General features: G+C 46.1%; 1 protein-coding gene across 1 annotated transcript; it reads left to right on the plus strand.

The window, feature by feature from the left end:
- Window positions 1-1,313: 1,313 nt before the first annotated feature.
- On the plus strand, window positions 1,314-3,396 carry LOC119372506 (TNF receptor-associated factor 2). Its single transcript, XM_037642983.2, has one exon. It carries the CDS (start codon window positions 1,451-1,453, stop codon window positions 2,858-2,860), a length of 1,410 nt encoding a protein of 469 aa, XP_037498911.1. The 5' UTR covers window positions 1,314-1,450; the 3' UTR covers window positions 2,861-3,396.
- Window positions 3,397-10,998: the final 7,602 nt, after the last annotated feature.

The raw sequence follows: 10,998 nt of genomic DNA on the forward strand, positions 1-10,998 counted from the left end.
CACCGCTGGGACCGTTGCAAAAGTATTACCGGAAGTGGCGCACCGGAAGTCTTCTTGGGCAGACCGTTCGGCGCAGGCCAGTTTGTTTACAAACAGCGAAACCGTCTATACTATACAAGACATAGGCTATGCTCTGCTAGCGTGCCTGGATAGCCGAATGTTTACGATGCTCGCCTTCGGATCGCGCGGACGCGGGCTCGAGTCTCTCCTCGCCAAGAATTTCTCTTTGCAGAAGAGGGCGAAGGGAGCGCGTGCTGGTTCATGATGATGCTAATTTTCTATCTACCACACACGGCAAACCTCGACCGTCAACAGCTCTGCTGTAAAACGAGCCCTTCGAACCATTCCCCTTCTTTCGTATTTTCATTTCGAGGGCTTCATCCCGGCAGACTTGATGCTTTGGGTAGCATGCGATGATTTCTTGGTCAACTATAAAAACATTGTGCAAAAGATCACGTGCCACGTGACGGCCTCTGGCATAAAGAGTGTTCCATAGTCGCTGCCTTGACTACGAGTGGCGCTGGCTAACACTCCCAGCGATTAAACGCTCATAAATACCCAACAACACAAGGACGCATTGTGACCGAAATGTGCGTTTTGGTTAAGTGCCTAGAACTCCGCCTTCATCTAGGGCTTGACGTATTTTTGATGTGAGCTGCAGCGGGCAAAAGCACAGCCTTAGAGATTTGTGTTTCACAGAGTCGATAAACAAACGCAAGCATGACCGTGGTCGTGCTGTAGCTTCCACTAGTAGTAAAGAGTCCGAAAAGCGATACGCAAGTATTATACTTTTGCTAAACGCTGTGCAACTAGTGCCGCAAGAAGCCATCAACGCACATGGAGCACATGTGCAACGATTTTAGCGGCCTCCGAGATGGTAACGTTACTGACGTTGCTCTGGCAACGTTTCTGCCATGGTTTCGGCTCTGGCACGGAGGCTCAAACACTTTCTACATAAAACTCGGCTTACGTTACACAGTAGTTATTAACTGATTAGCTTGTTGCAATTGAACTTGTTATTTATTTTAGATCGGATACTTCGAGAGCTACAAACAGTGAAAATTTTTATTTTAGAGGACGCTGACAAAACTTGGACTATCCAGAACAATTGAATGCGATGATGTGTTCCGGTATTCTTATTTATGTCGTTTTTACGCGAGAAGTCTAATAACCACAACAAAATAGAACGTGTTTTATCATTTTGTTTAGGCGTTCTGTGGTTTTATTTCTTTGTCATAAAGTTAGAGCCAGTTTTTACTAACTATGTTTTTCATACTCATGTACTTATTTTGTGCATGACGTATCAAGCGCACCTATCGCTGCTCAAAAAGAGCGCGCCCGTGAAAGCAGCCCGAAATCAAACGCAACAAAGAAAGACCGCGCGACTCCGGTGAACCGCGGTGAATTGTGGAGCGACTGTCAAGCACCTGTCCACGCAGAAAACAGCGCCATGGCCACCCATCGGTACACGTGCGTCGGCTTTTCGCCCAAAATAGACTGGAAGTGTATCGAGTTCCTGCTTCCCATGCCAGTGTACCGCATCTGTAGCATCTGCGGAATCGTTCCCGACATGATCTTCAGTCTCGAGTGCGGCCACGTCTTTTGCACCACTTGCATGAACGAACTGATGTTGAACTCTCCCGTGGTCGTGTGTCCTTTCGACAAGGGAAGCTTCGAGGAAGGTAGCGTGAGCCGCGACTCGTCCTCACAGGCGTACGTCAGTGGCTGCAAGTCCTACTGTCTCAATAAGGCGAGCGGGTGCAACTACGTGGGTCCCGTGTCCGAAATGGTCGAGCACTACTACTCCGAGTGCAGTCACCATCTCGTTCACTGCCGCACGTGCAAAAAGCCCGTCGCCAGAATGAATGTCATGGCCCACTTGCGCTCCGGCTGCAAGTCGGACGTGATGGCGACCAATCAGGCGCCGTCCGCGATCGCGAGCGGCGGTTCCGACGCCGAAGGCTCTGTGTCGACGCTGGTAAGCAAGATCGAAAACCTGGAGAACGTCCTGCTGACGCGTACCGATAGACTCGAGGAAATGCTGCGTGAATGGATTAGCGTTGGCGCCCAGCTGCCGCCTCCCACGCCCGTTTTAAACGGCGAAGTCGCGAGAGCGGAGAGTCGTTCCCGACCGGACACTACTGCTACGGCAGACACTACCACACAGGCCGGCGAAGAACGACAACCCGACGTCGCGTCTACGTCATCGACGTCACTCTCCGAAGCCGGCGATTTCACGCCTGTAGCCTACGGTGGCGCCGCGGTCGGCAAGTCCCCGAACCACTCGAGAGAGGAGTCGCCGTCCGAGCCCCAGGTTAATGGTCTCAATGGCGAGCCCGAAGAGCAGGCTGTCGTTGAGTCAACTTCGGGCGCAGCTGAAGCGCAGCCCAGCACGGGTCCAAACGCTTTCTTCACGTACGACTGGGTGATCAAGCCCTTCCGCAAGTACCGCAACGCCCCTTTGCAGGTCTTCACGAGCGACGTGCTTACTGTTGGTGAGAACGGATACAGGGTAAAGCTCGAGGGCAAGTTCCACGACCTGGGGGACTCGTCACTCTACCTCGCGCTCTACATGAGGATCGTCAAGGGCCCCAACGACGCCTCTCTCGAGTGGCCGTTCGACCGCAAGTGCACCTTCGTGCTCCTTCACCACAAGCAGCGCACCCGAGATGTGAGCTTCGACGTGTTCGCCCTGAAGGACGTCGAGGAGAGGCAGAACGCGGCCAACACGGTTCTCAAGCGGCCCAAGAAGAAGGAAAACGACAGCATCGGCCTCGACAGGTGCCTGTCGGTCACGCAAATGCTGCAGAGCGGGTTTGTCAAGAACAACGAATTCAAGGTGCGCTTTGTCGTCGAATGAAAGGCGGGAGTTGTCGGCACGCAGCCCGAAAGTCTCGACTTGCTACCGGCCCCGGACTGTTTCCTGTGAAAGGGCTGGCAAAACTGTTGACCACTACTGCATTTCATTTTTGTTCATGTTGCCTTTCTTCGGTCACATATAGAGTATGTTGTATGTTTATGTGCTCAGATTGCATGAACCAAGATGGAGACAAATGTTGAGCAGAGTGCTTAGAGTTTTACCAAAGCATTTTCTTTTCTTTCACTGTTTGATAATTTGCCTCTCATTTGACCATCTTAACTGTGATCTGCACAGTAGCTAGACTTGTGCTTACGTTTATGCTTACATCATTGAAGCAGCTTCTCTCAACAGTCCTGTTGTGTTTTTATCAACACCACCACCTCATTTGCAGTGAAAGTTTTACAGGATCTACTTTCAAGGCACAGTTCTGCAGCGAGATAAATCCTGTTGTGCATTTGATTCGACGATTCAACAAGGGTGCAGGCTTTATTTTAACGGGTGGCTCGTACCAATGCCACTGCCATCTTGCTGGTGAAGCATTAGCAAGCACTAATTCTATTTAGCAGACCTCTGCAACGCAGAGTGCCACACCAAAACGATGGAAGGGAAACCGAATGCAAGCCATCTTTTGAACATTGCCAGTATGCTGAAGTTTGTGAGTACTTCTACATTGATGTACCATCGGCTGCAAAAGCTGGCGGGATCTGGAGCGTGTGGCAGAGCGACAGAAAACTGCATTGCTGTGCCGCCTAACGTCATACAGCATGGTGCTAAGGCTATCACCCGTGGCCTCCGTGATTACCTCCGCCAACTAATCACAGAGGAGTGCATAAACTAATCTGTTGCTGGAACTAATCACAGAGGCCACGACCGATAGCCTCAACACCACGCCGTGTGATGGTAGGTGGCACAGCAATGCAATTTTCCATTGCTCGCCACGCGCTGCAGATCCCGCAAACTTTTGTGGCCGACAGTACAAGTTGGGGGTTTGCAGATGTGGGCATTTGAATAAGCTGGAAGGGTCTTTCTGATTTAACAAAATAGTGTTTGGCCTCTTGAATCTTGTACTTTGCTTGCTATATCTTGAGATCTGCTCCTTCATTGAATGGAGTAACCAAACCAGTTAATGGCAACATCATCTCTTTTTGTGTAGATAGGAAATTTTAACCAAAAAAATTTTATTTTTACAAGGAACGATTCAGTGTAATTAAGGTCCTATGCATTTGTCATTCAACTTATTAATTGAACTTTAGCAATAACCTGTGGCAGCTAATTGGTGGAGTCAGCACATGGCTAATAGATGGCTTCTGGAGAGTTTATGATGCATACCTTGATGTGCATATGCCAACTGCTGTTTTAGTATTTGGCTGTGCCCATTGCCAGTTTGTTTGCTGGAATTATTGTGCAGCAGAATGAAATAAGCATGCTTCAGGAATTCATTTTGGCCTTCCTTTCAGACAAAACAATTTTGTTTCTCTGACAGCTAGCGATGACAACCACAGTATGCTAAAGCTGTTGCAAGCAGAGTACTTCGATGTGGGCTACATCTTTAGCGTACTGGGGTATTTTGTTGAATTGCATGATTTAGAAACTCAGCCACTCAGTCACAGTGGCCACGCACTAGTGTTTTGCAATGTTTGCATTTTGAGAGGCAGTTTGTAAGAGGCCCATGTAATACTTTCTGACATGCATCACCTGAACTCGGCAAGCCACAGTTCGCGTTCACTCGTGCATTTGATTTTATGTTGATTTTCATTTTACTTGCCATGTGTTTTCACTGCACGAGGGACTCAAATGCATTCCAGTGCACTCTGCATGAAACTACACTTTGCACTGAAACAGAAATTTATCATTGTTAAGGTATTTTAACTGCAGTTCTTCTGTGACTCTCGTGGTTAAAATACCATGAATTCGTGTCATCCAGTCCAAACTGGTGCATTGCGAAAGCCATCACTTTCGATGGGCATTCATTGAAACCCCTGCTGGGGTGATGTCGATTGTTTTTTGTGCGTTGTCGCGTTAAACTAGTGAGCAAGCAATTGAGAATACAGCCTGCGCTGTATTGTGGCCCAACGTCGTTGAAATTTTATTTTTGTGCACAAGTGTGAACCACGCTGGCGAATCTCTGCTTCTTTCTTGCTTTTCTCATGCTTTCAGCTCTACGTGTATGTGGTGCTTCTTTTGTTGTGCATGTGCCATGTTTTCCATTTCTTTTGTTTTGAACTGTGGACACTGTGGTGACCGAAGAACCTAGCTTTCATTTGTCCCTCACACTGTATTTGTAAACTGTTAGTGTTACGACGGAGCTGCTTCTTTTGAGGAGGTCAAATAAAGTGATCTTGTTCACAAAGAAAAAGAAAAAGCCTTGTGGACAAAAACAAATGCACTTGCTAACAAGGCTTGGAACAGTTGACATTAAATGAAACCTGTAATCGGGTATAACTGAAGAAGTCGGGAGAGTCCCCACCCAGACGACCGAAGGGCAGCAGCCGATTACTTCCGTGACTAAACAGATACCATCAAATTCCGATCAAGTGCCCCCTCTAATTTCACTGCTAATTTCAAATTTCCACACCGTTCCAGGAAAGTGCCCCCCCACCCCGATCATGCACCGCGTCCATGCAACACCGGCCTGCTTGAATTCCATCAAATCCTGCTTAGCAGCCCGATCTCTAAGTGCCTGCACCTGAAATTTATCGTCAAAATCTGATTTTTTTTTTTCCCTTGGGATAATGATCACACCCCAAACTTAGCGTAAGACACCCATGGCAATTTTCAGAGCAAGCAAGAGCATGGCCTTCGAGATGTGTATTCCAAAATGGTACCTATGACAATTTTGGTACTATGAGTCAGCAAAAGTAATGCCTCCGAGATCTGCGTTTGTTGCTTAGGGCTGTGTCGGTTCATCATTATTGGAGGTACTTCCATGCCATGCTTCCCGTGATCTGATAACGTTGCCATTGTGTCTCTTGTGTTTGTGAGCTGTCATAATATGCCCTGCTGCGAATAGTGAGAAAACTAGTCTAAGGAAGTGCACACGCACTCCTTTTTTTTTCCGGTGGTAAAACTTTGCCGCTGCCATCTTGAATTTTGGTGCTGTACCAGTAAAGCGCACCCCCCTCCCCTTCGCCGGTAATTTCTACTTGCTCGGGGGGGGGGGGGTTACTCAGTATTTTACAGTTGTCTCACTCATGCACTTGGCAATGTTCTACGAAGGCGAGGTTACCGGTCGTACAGCTCATGACTCCGGTCTGGAGAGCGTGCCCATTGGTGCAGACTTGTGTGCATCTTTGCTGACTTCCAAAGTTGTACTTGATTAGAGTTCACTAATTTGTGAACACCTCATAGCAGATGTGCTTATGCAATATAATTATATAGATGGCAGTTAGGTTATTGACACATTTTAAACACAATTCAGTACTCGCCACAATACCTTAATAAATTAAGTTTAGCGTTGCTTAGAGGATGCGGGTTCGTTTCCTGGCCACAGTGGCCGCATTTCAATGGAGGAAAAGTGCGAGAATGCTTGTGAAGTTAGGTTTGGGCAAACCCCAGTTGCTCAAGTTTAATCCGAGTCCACCATGACAGTGTGCTCTGTAATATCATCATTTTAGCGTGTAAAGCCCCAGAATTCATTTTGGTTCGAATAGCAATTTAAAGTCAATACTCGCTGTCATATTTTGTGAGTATTTCCTGAATAGTTCTGTTTCAGCAGCTGTGTAAGGCCTTTGCGATTTATGAAAGGAGCACAAAGCCTTTTGTAATAAACAGGAACGGTTTTGTCACTTTTAAATAAAAGCGAGGCCATCGGTCAGTGACAAGGCAGAAATGGCCGGCAAAACACATCGGGCAAGAAGGAGTACCGTTTGTGCTGCCATTACTTTTCAAACTAGAATGTTTGCTTACCGTGGTGGCAATGCCATCGTTGGTTGAGCTTCTCTTTCTGGTTGTGCAGTTTGCCATTGCACGTCCCAAGAGCTCGCAGTCTCGGAGAAATCCAAGCCGAAGGTTCAAATTGACACATCTCGTGTTTTTACTGAAATGCTAGGCCCTGTACTCAGTCGTGTAGCAATCCTTCTCACCCTGTGGCATGACATCAAATAGCATATCGCTTCACATTGTGATGCCGACATAAACCGTCGCATGTACTACTCCGCACTACTAAACTTGCCAGAGTCTGCAGATAACAGCCAATACATGCTCATTGTACTAATTGACAAAACTGACATGAGAAGCATTGAGTGAAAACCACCATGGTGGTCTAGTGGTTATTGTGATCAAATACTGAGCCGAAAGTCGCATGATCGAATCCCAGTGATGGCGGCTGCGTTCCGATGGAGGCAAAATACTAAAGGCCCATGTGCTTAGATTTAGGTGCACGTTAATGAACCCCAGGTGGTCAAAATTTCCGGAGCCCTCCTCTCTGGTGTCTCTCGTAATCATATCGTGGTTTTGGGATGTAAAACCCCACCAGTTATTATTAAGCATTAAGAAAAGGGGGTTTGTTGGTTCAGCAGTGACAAACATTTCACGATCATGAATCAACATCAACAGCAGTATTGTGATAAAGCAGTTTATCGAGTGCGTTGGTAAGAGCAGTTTGTAGCATGTGCACTTTTTAACCTCAATGTTGTAATTTGTTTAGACAGCTTTGGTTCTAAGAGACACAGCTGATGTATAAGTCAAAGTGCTTAAATGTACTGTGGGAAACAACACAGGCAGTTGCTTCATATTCAAGGTTGACGAGTGAAAACTGATGGGACGTCCGTCTTGACTAATGTGGCAGTTTGAAACAACACGCTCCTGCATTAATAGGTTCCTGGTTCCATGAATCTTTTATGACCTTGTTTGTCGCAACTGTCATGCCTTTCTGTCATACTCTAATCATCAGAAACTTGTTGATCAGCGAACATAAATACGGTTTTGCCAAAATCAGGTTAAAGCAATACCATAGATCCGTTGGTTTAAGTTTGTAGGGTACAGCTTTGAAGTTCTGTTCACATTATTCTGGTGGCAAAATGCTGATTGCACTAGGTAGCTAAGACAGAATTCACTTGTTCAAAGAAAGTTTTGCATGCAGTGCAATCATGTAGGTGGGATGCTGCAGGCATCGCATCGCTTTGGTAGAGCATACAAGGACTACTCCACTCAGGCTGGTATTACTATCTTGGCAATTTATGGAGGGTTTCTCAGCAGGACGACTGTGTGTATGTGTGTAACGCTTACATTGGAAGCGCATTAGGAAACTGCAGAGCTGACGCAAGTCTGAACGTGCTGGTTGCGTGGCTTCTTGACACACTTGTGCAGAATACCGGACTGCATTGCTCATGTCTGTGGGGACTGGTGAGAAATTCAAGTCTGCACAGTTCTCGGCAGTCATCTGAGCACACTAAATGTGAGTGAGGCATGGACGACGCTCCATTGAATCTGCCTAACGCGGTATAGCTTCAAGAATATTTCAGCTGTTCTGGTTTAGGAAAAAGTGGTGAAAGCTGCCAGACCGGGTTTCAAGAGCTATGTCCCCTTCAGGCGTGAATTATGATGCACTGTCTACGAATGTGTCAAATTCACATGCCATCGTTCCAAGGCACTCAATATTACATTCCTAGAAAGAAAATGAATTAAGTAATATGTTGTTTTGTGTGACTTTCAGAATTGTAATTAGCATATAATTAAATACTTCATTATACTGCTCTCAGTCATGTTTCATTAGGACATAAAAAGAATGAAACGATAGGCTCCAAATGTGTGTGCTATTAGGTTTTGGTTGCATTCATTTTGAGAAAGGGAAAGTAATACTTTTGACATTTGTTCTGGAACGCGCCATGTCAAACGACCCGTCGAACATTGTAGTGCCTTCACCAAAGTGACCGGCGACAGTCATACACAGAACACCGAGGTTAAGTCAAGACATCGTAACTTATTTTTAGTGCACACTGACACACGGACACGGAAAATAAGTTACGATGCACTCATATACCAACTAGCTCGTCTTTCAATATTACTTAAGTCAAGACATATTGACTATGCAGATGGTTCAGTTCGTCTAATGAGCAATGTATCTTGCTTTCTTTTGGCCGCAAGTTGACACAACTAGCATAAACAAGTTGCATACACAAACGTAGCCACCGTCGCTGAAGGGGATGTGAAATGCTTTCAAAAGTACCACAGCAAAGAAAAGTGGTTGCTGCCCGAGTAGCATTCTCACCAGCATGAACTTGTGGTTGCTATGCCCAGGTGCGTATGCTCGACTGCTTTCCATATGGCCACATTCTGACTTGCTAATAAACCTCGTTACATGGGGTGGACACGTGTAGCAGCATGCGAATTTACGAAAGGAGGGGTACGGATCAAGGGCTCGTTTTCGTTGTTAGACACAACTGGATAAAATGGACGGGACAACCATTGCTGTAGCTCAATTGGAAGAGCATTGGACGCATTATTCGAAGTTAGTAGAGTTCATTCATTACCAGTGGCAAATTAAATTGTCTTTTCGTTCACTTTAATTTCCTTACGTTTATCATAACTACTACAATACAGTTGAAAGACTACGAATAACGTCCCCTATACCTTCCTTGGCTGCATTGTCTGTTGGTTTTTGTTACGTTGTGTCACACCAGCACGCCTCAAAGTTTATACTTGCGTGCACTCCCATTCGTCAGCACACACCTATGTATGTGCTCACATCCACTCACACCTGTTGACAGTTTCTCTTGTTCATACTCTCGTCCACTCAAACTCAGTCACCAAATCTTTTTTAGCAATGTGCATGTTCGGGCTAGTTGGTAGTAGGGCTTGTGTGTGTTGCATTTTTTTCATCCCTTGTTTCAGAGGTCCTTGTGCTAAAGAAGAAGTCACTGAATATTTGTTCATGCTCACATCCATTAATGCTTGTGCATACTGCTGTCCACTTGCAGCGCTCTCTGTCATTCACTATTACTGCGCTTGAGATGAGCATGGAGTACGCGTAGATCAGTGTGCTCATGAGCGAGTACGCCAACCTATGCAGTAAATAACGTTGGCCAATTAATAGGCAACACTATAATTTCAGTACCACTATAATTTCTATCAATGTAACAGCGAGTCTGAAGCTTTCCTCAAAACACCAGCTGCTCCTTCCAGCAACTTTAAAGCACCAGCATTTAACTGGTGGCGCAATTGTTACAGTGCTCGCCTGTTCACCTGAAAGACATGGGTTCTATCCCGGCCACTGTTGTTGCAGTTCTATGGAGGCAAAATGCTAGAGGCCCATGTGATGTCAGTGCATGTTAAAGAAACCTAGGTGGTTGAAATTATCCTGAGACCTCCACCTCTGTCATAGCCCAAGTTGCTTTAGAATGTTACACTCTAAACCAAAAATGCACTGCCTTGTTGCCTCGATCATCTGAGTTTGTGCTGTTGCTGGCATCAGCGGACTCAAGCATGCTTGTGGTGCATAAATCTACAGTCAGTATTCAAATTGTCGATGCACTCTTACTAGAAGAAACGTTTAGAATGGCAGAGAGCCAGACAAGCGAAATTGATTAGCACCCCAAGGGCCCACTTGGTTCATAACTATCGTAGTGTCGCTGCATACTGCACTGATTTCTCAATATGTAAATCCCCAAGACAGCCAGCGTTTTTTTTTTTTTGACCGATGCAGCTGTGCACACACATGAGGTGTGTTACCAGCAGTTGGAACACAAGAAATTTGGCCCCCTTTTTCAGTATTCCAGCTGACAAGGCATAGCTATGCTTTCTATCTGCCAGGTGATTTGTCCTCTAATGTTTCACTTCCTTTTGTGTGCCTGTGAACATACTTCACCGATGTCAACTTCAGTGGGTGACAATTAATGCGTGGCCACATTTCTGCATTGCACATTGCAGTGGTGAAGCGTGCCACTTCAGCTGACCTTGCTTGAGAGTGGAGTATGGGCATATCTGACACTTCAAAAAATTTCTTGTCCCTGTGCGTATGTCTCACCAAGTCACGCTTCTGTTTGCAGATGTAGGAACACTTGTCATAACCAAATGGCTTTTTGCTCGTTCACTTCAACTTGCGTGCAGATGTGAGGGTCGAAGCTTGCGAAGCAAGCTCCAGAACCATTGCAGAGCAGATGCTGCACTGAAAGGATTTCAAACTGCCATTCATCATGTGC

Source organism: Rhipicephalus sanguineus, chromosome 10 (genome assembly GCF_013339695.2).
Source record: "Rhipicephalus sanguineus isolate Rsan-2018 chromosome 10, BIME_Rsan_1.4, whole genome shotgun sequence".
In the NCBI taxonomy this organism is placed as follows: Eukaryota; Metazoa; Arthropoda; class Arachnida; order Ixodida; family Ixodidae; genus Rhipicephalus; species Rhipicephalus sanguineus.

Coding starts and splice junctions, on each gene's coding strand:
- LOC119372506 (XM_037642983.2), top strand. CDS start 1,451: ATGGCCACCCATCGGTACACGTGCGTCGGCTTTTCGCCCAAAATAGAC.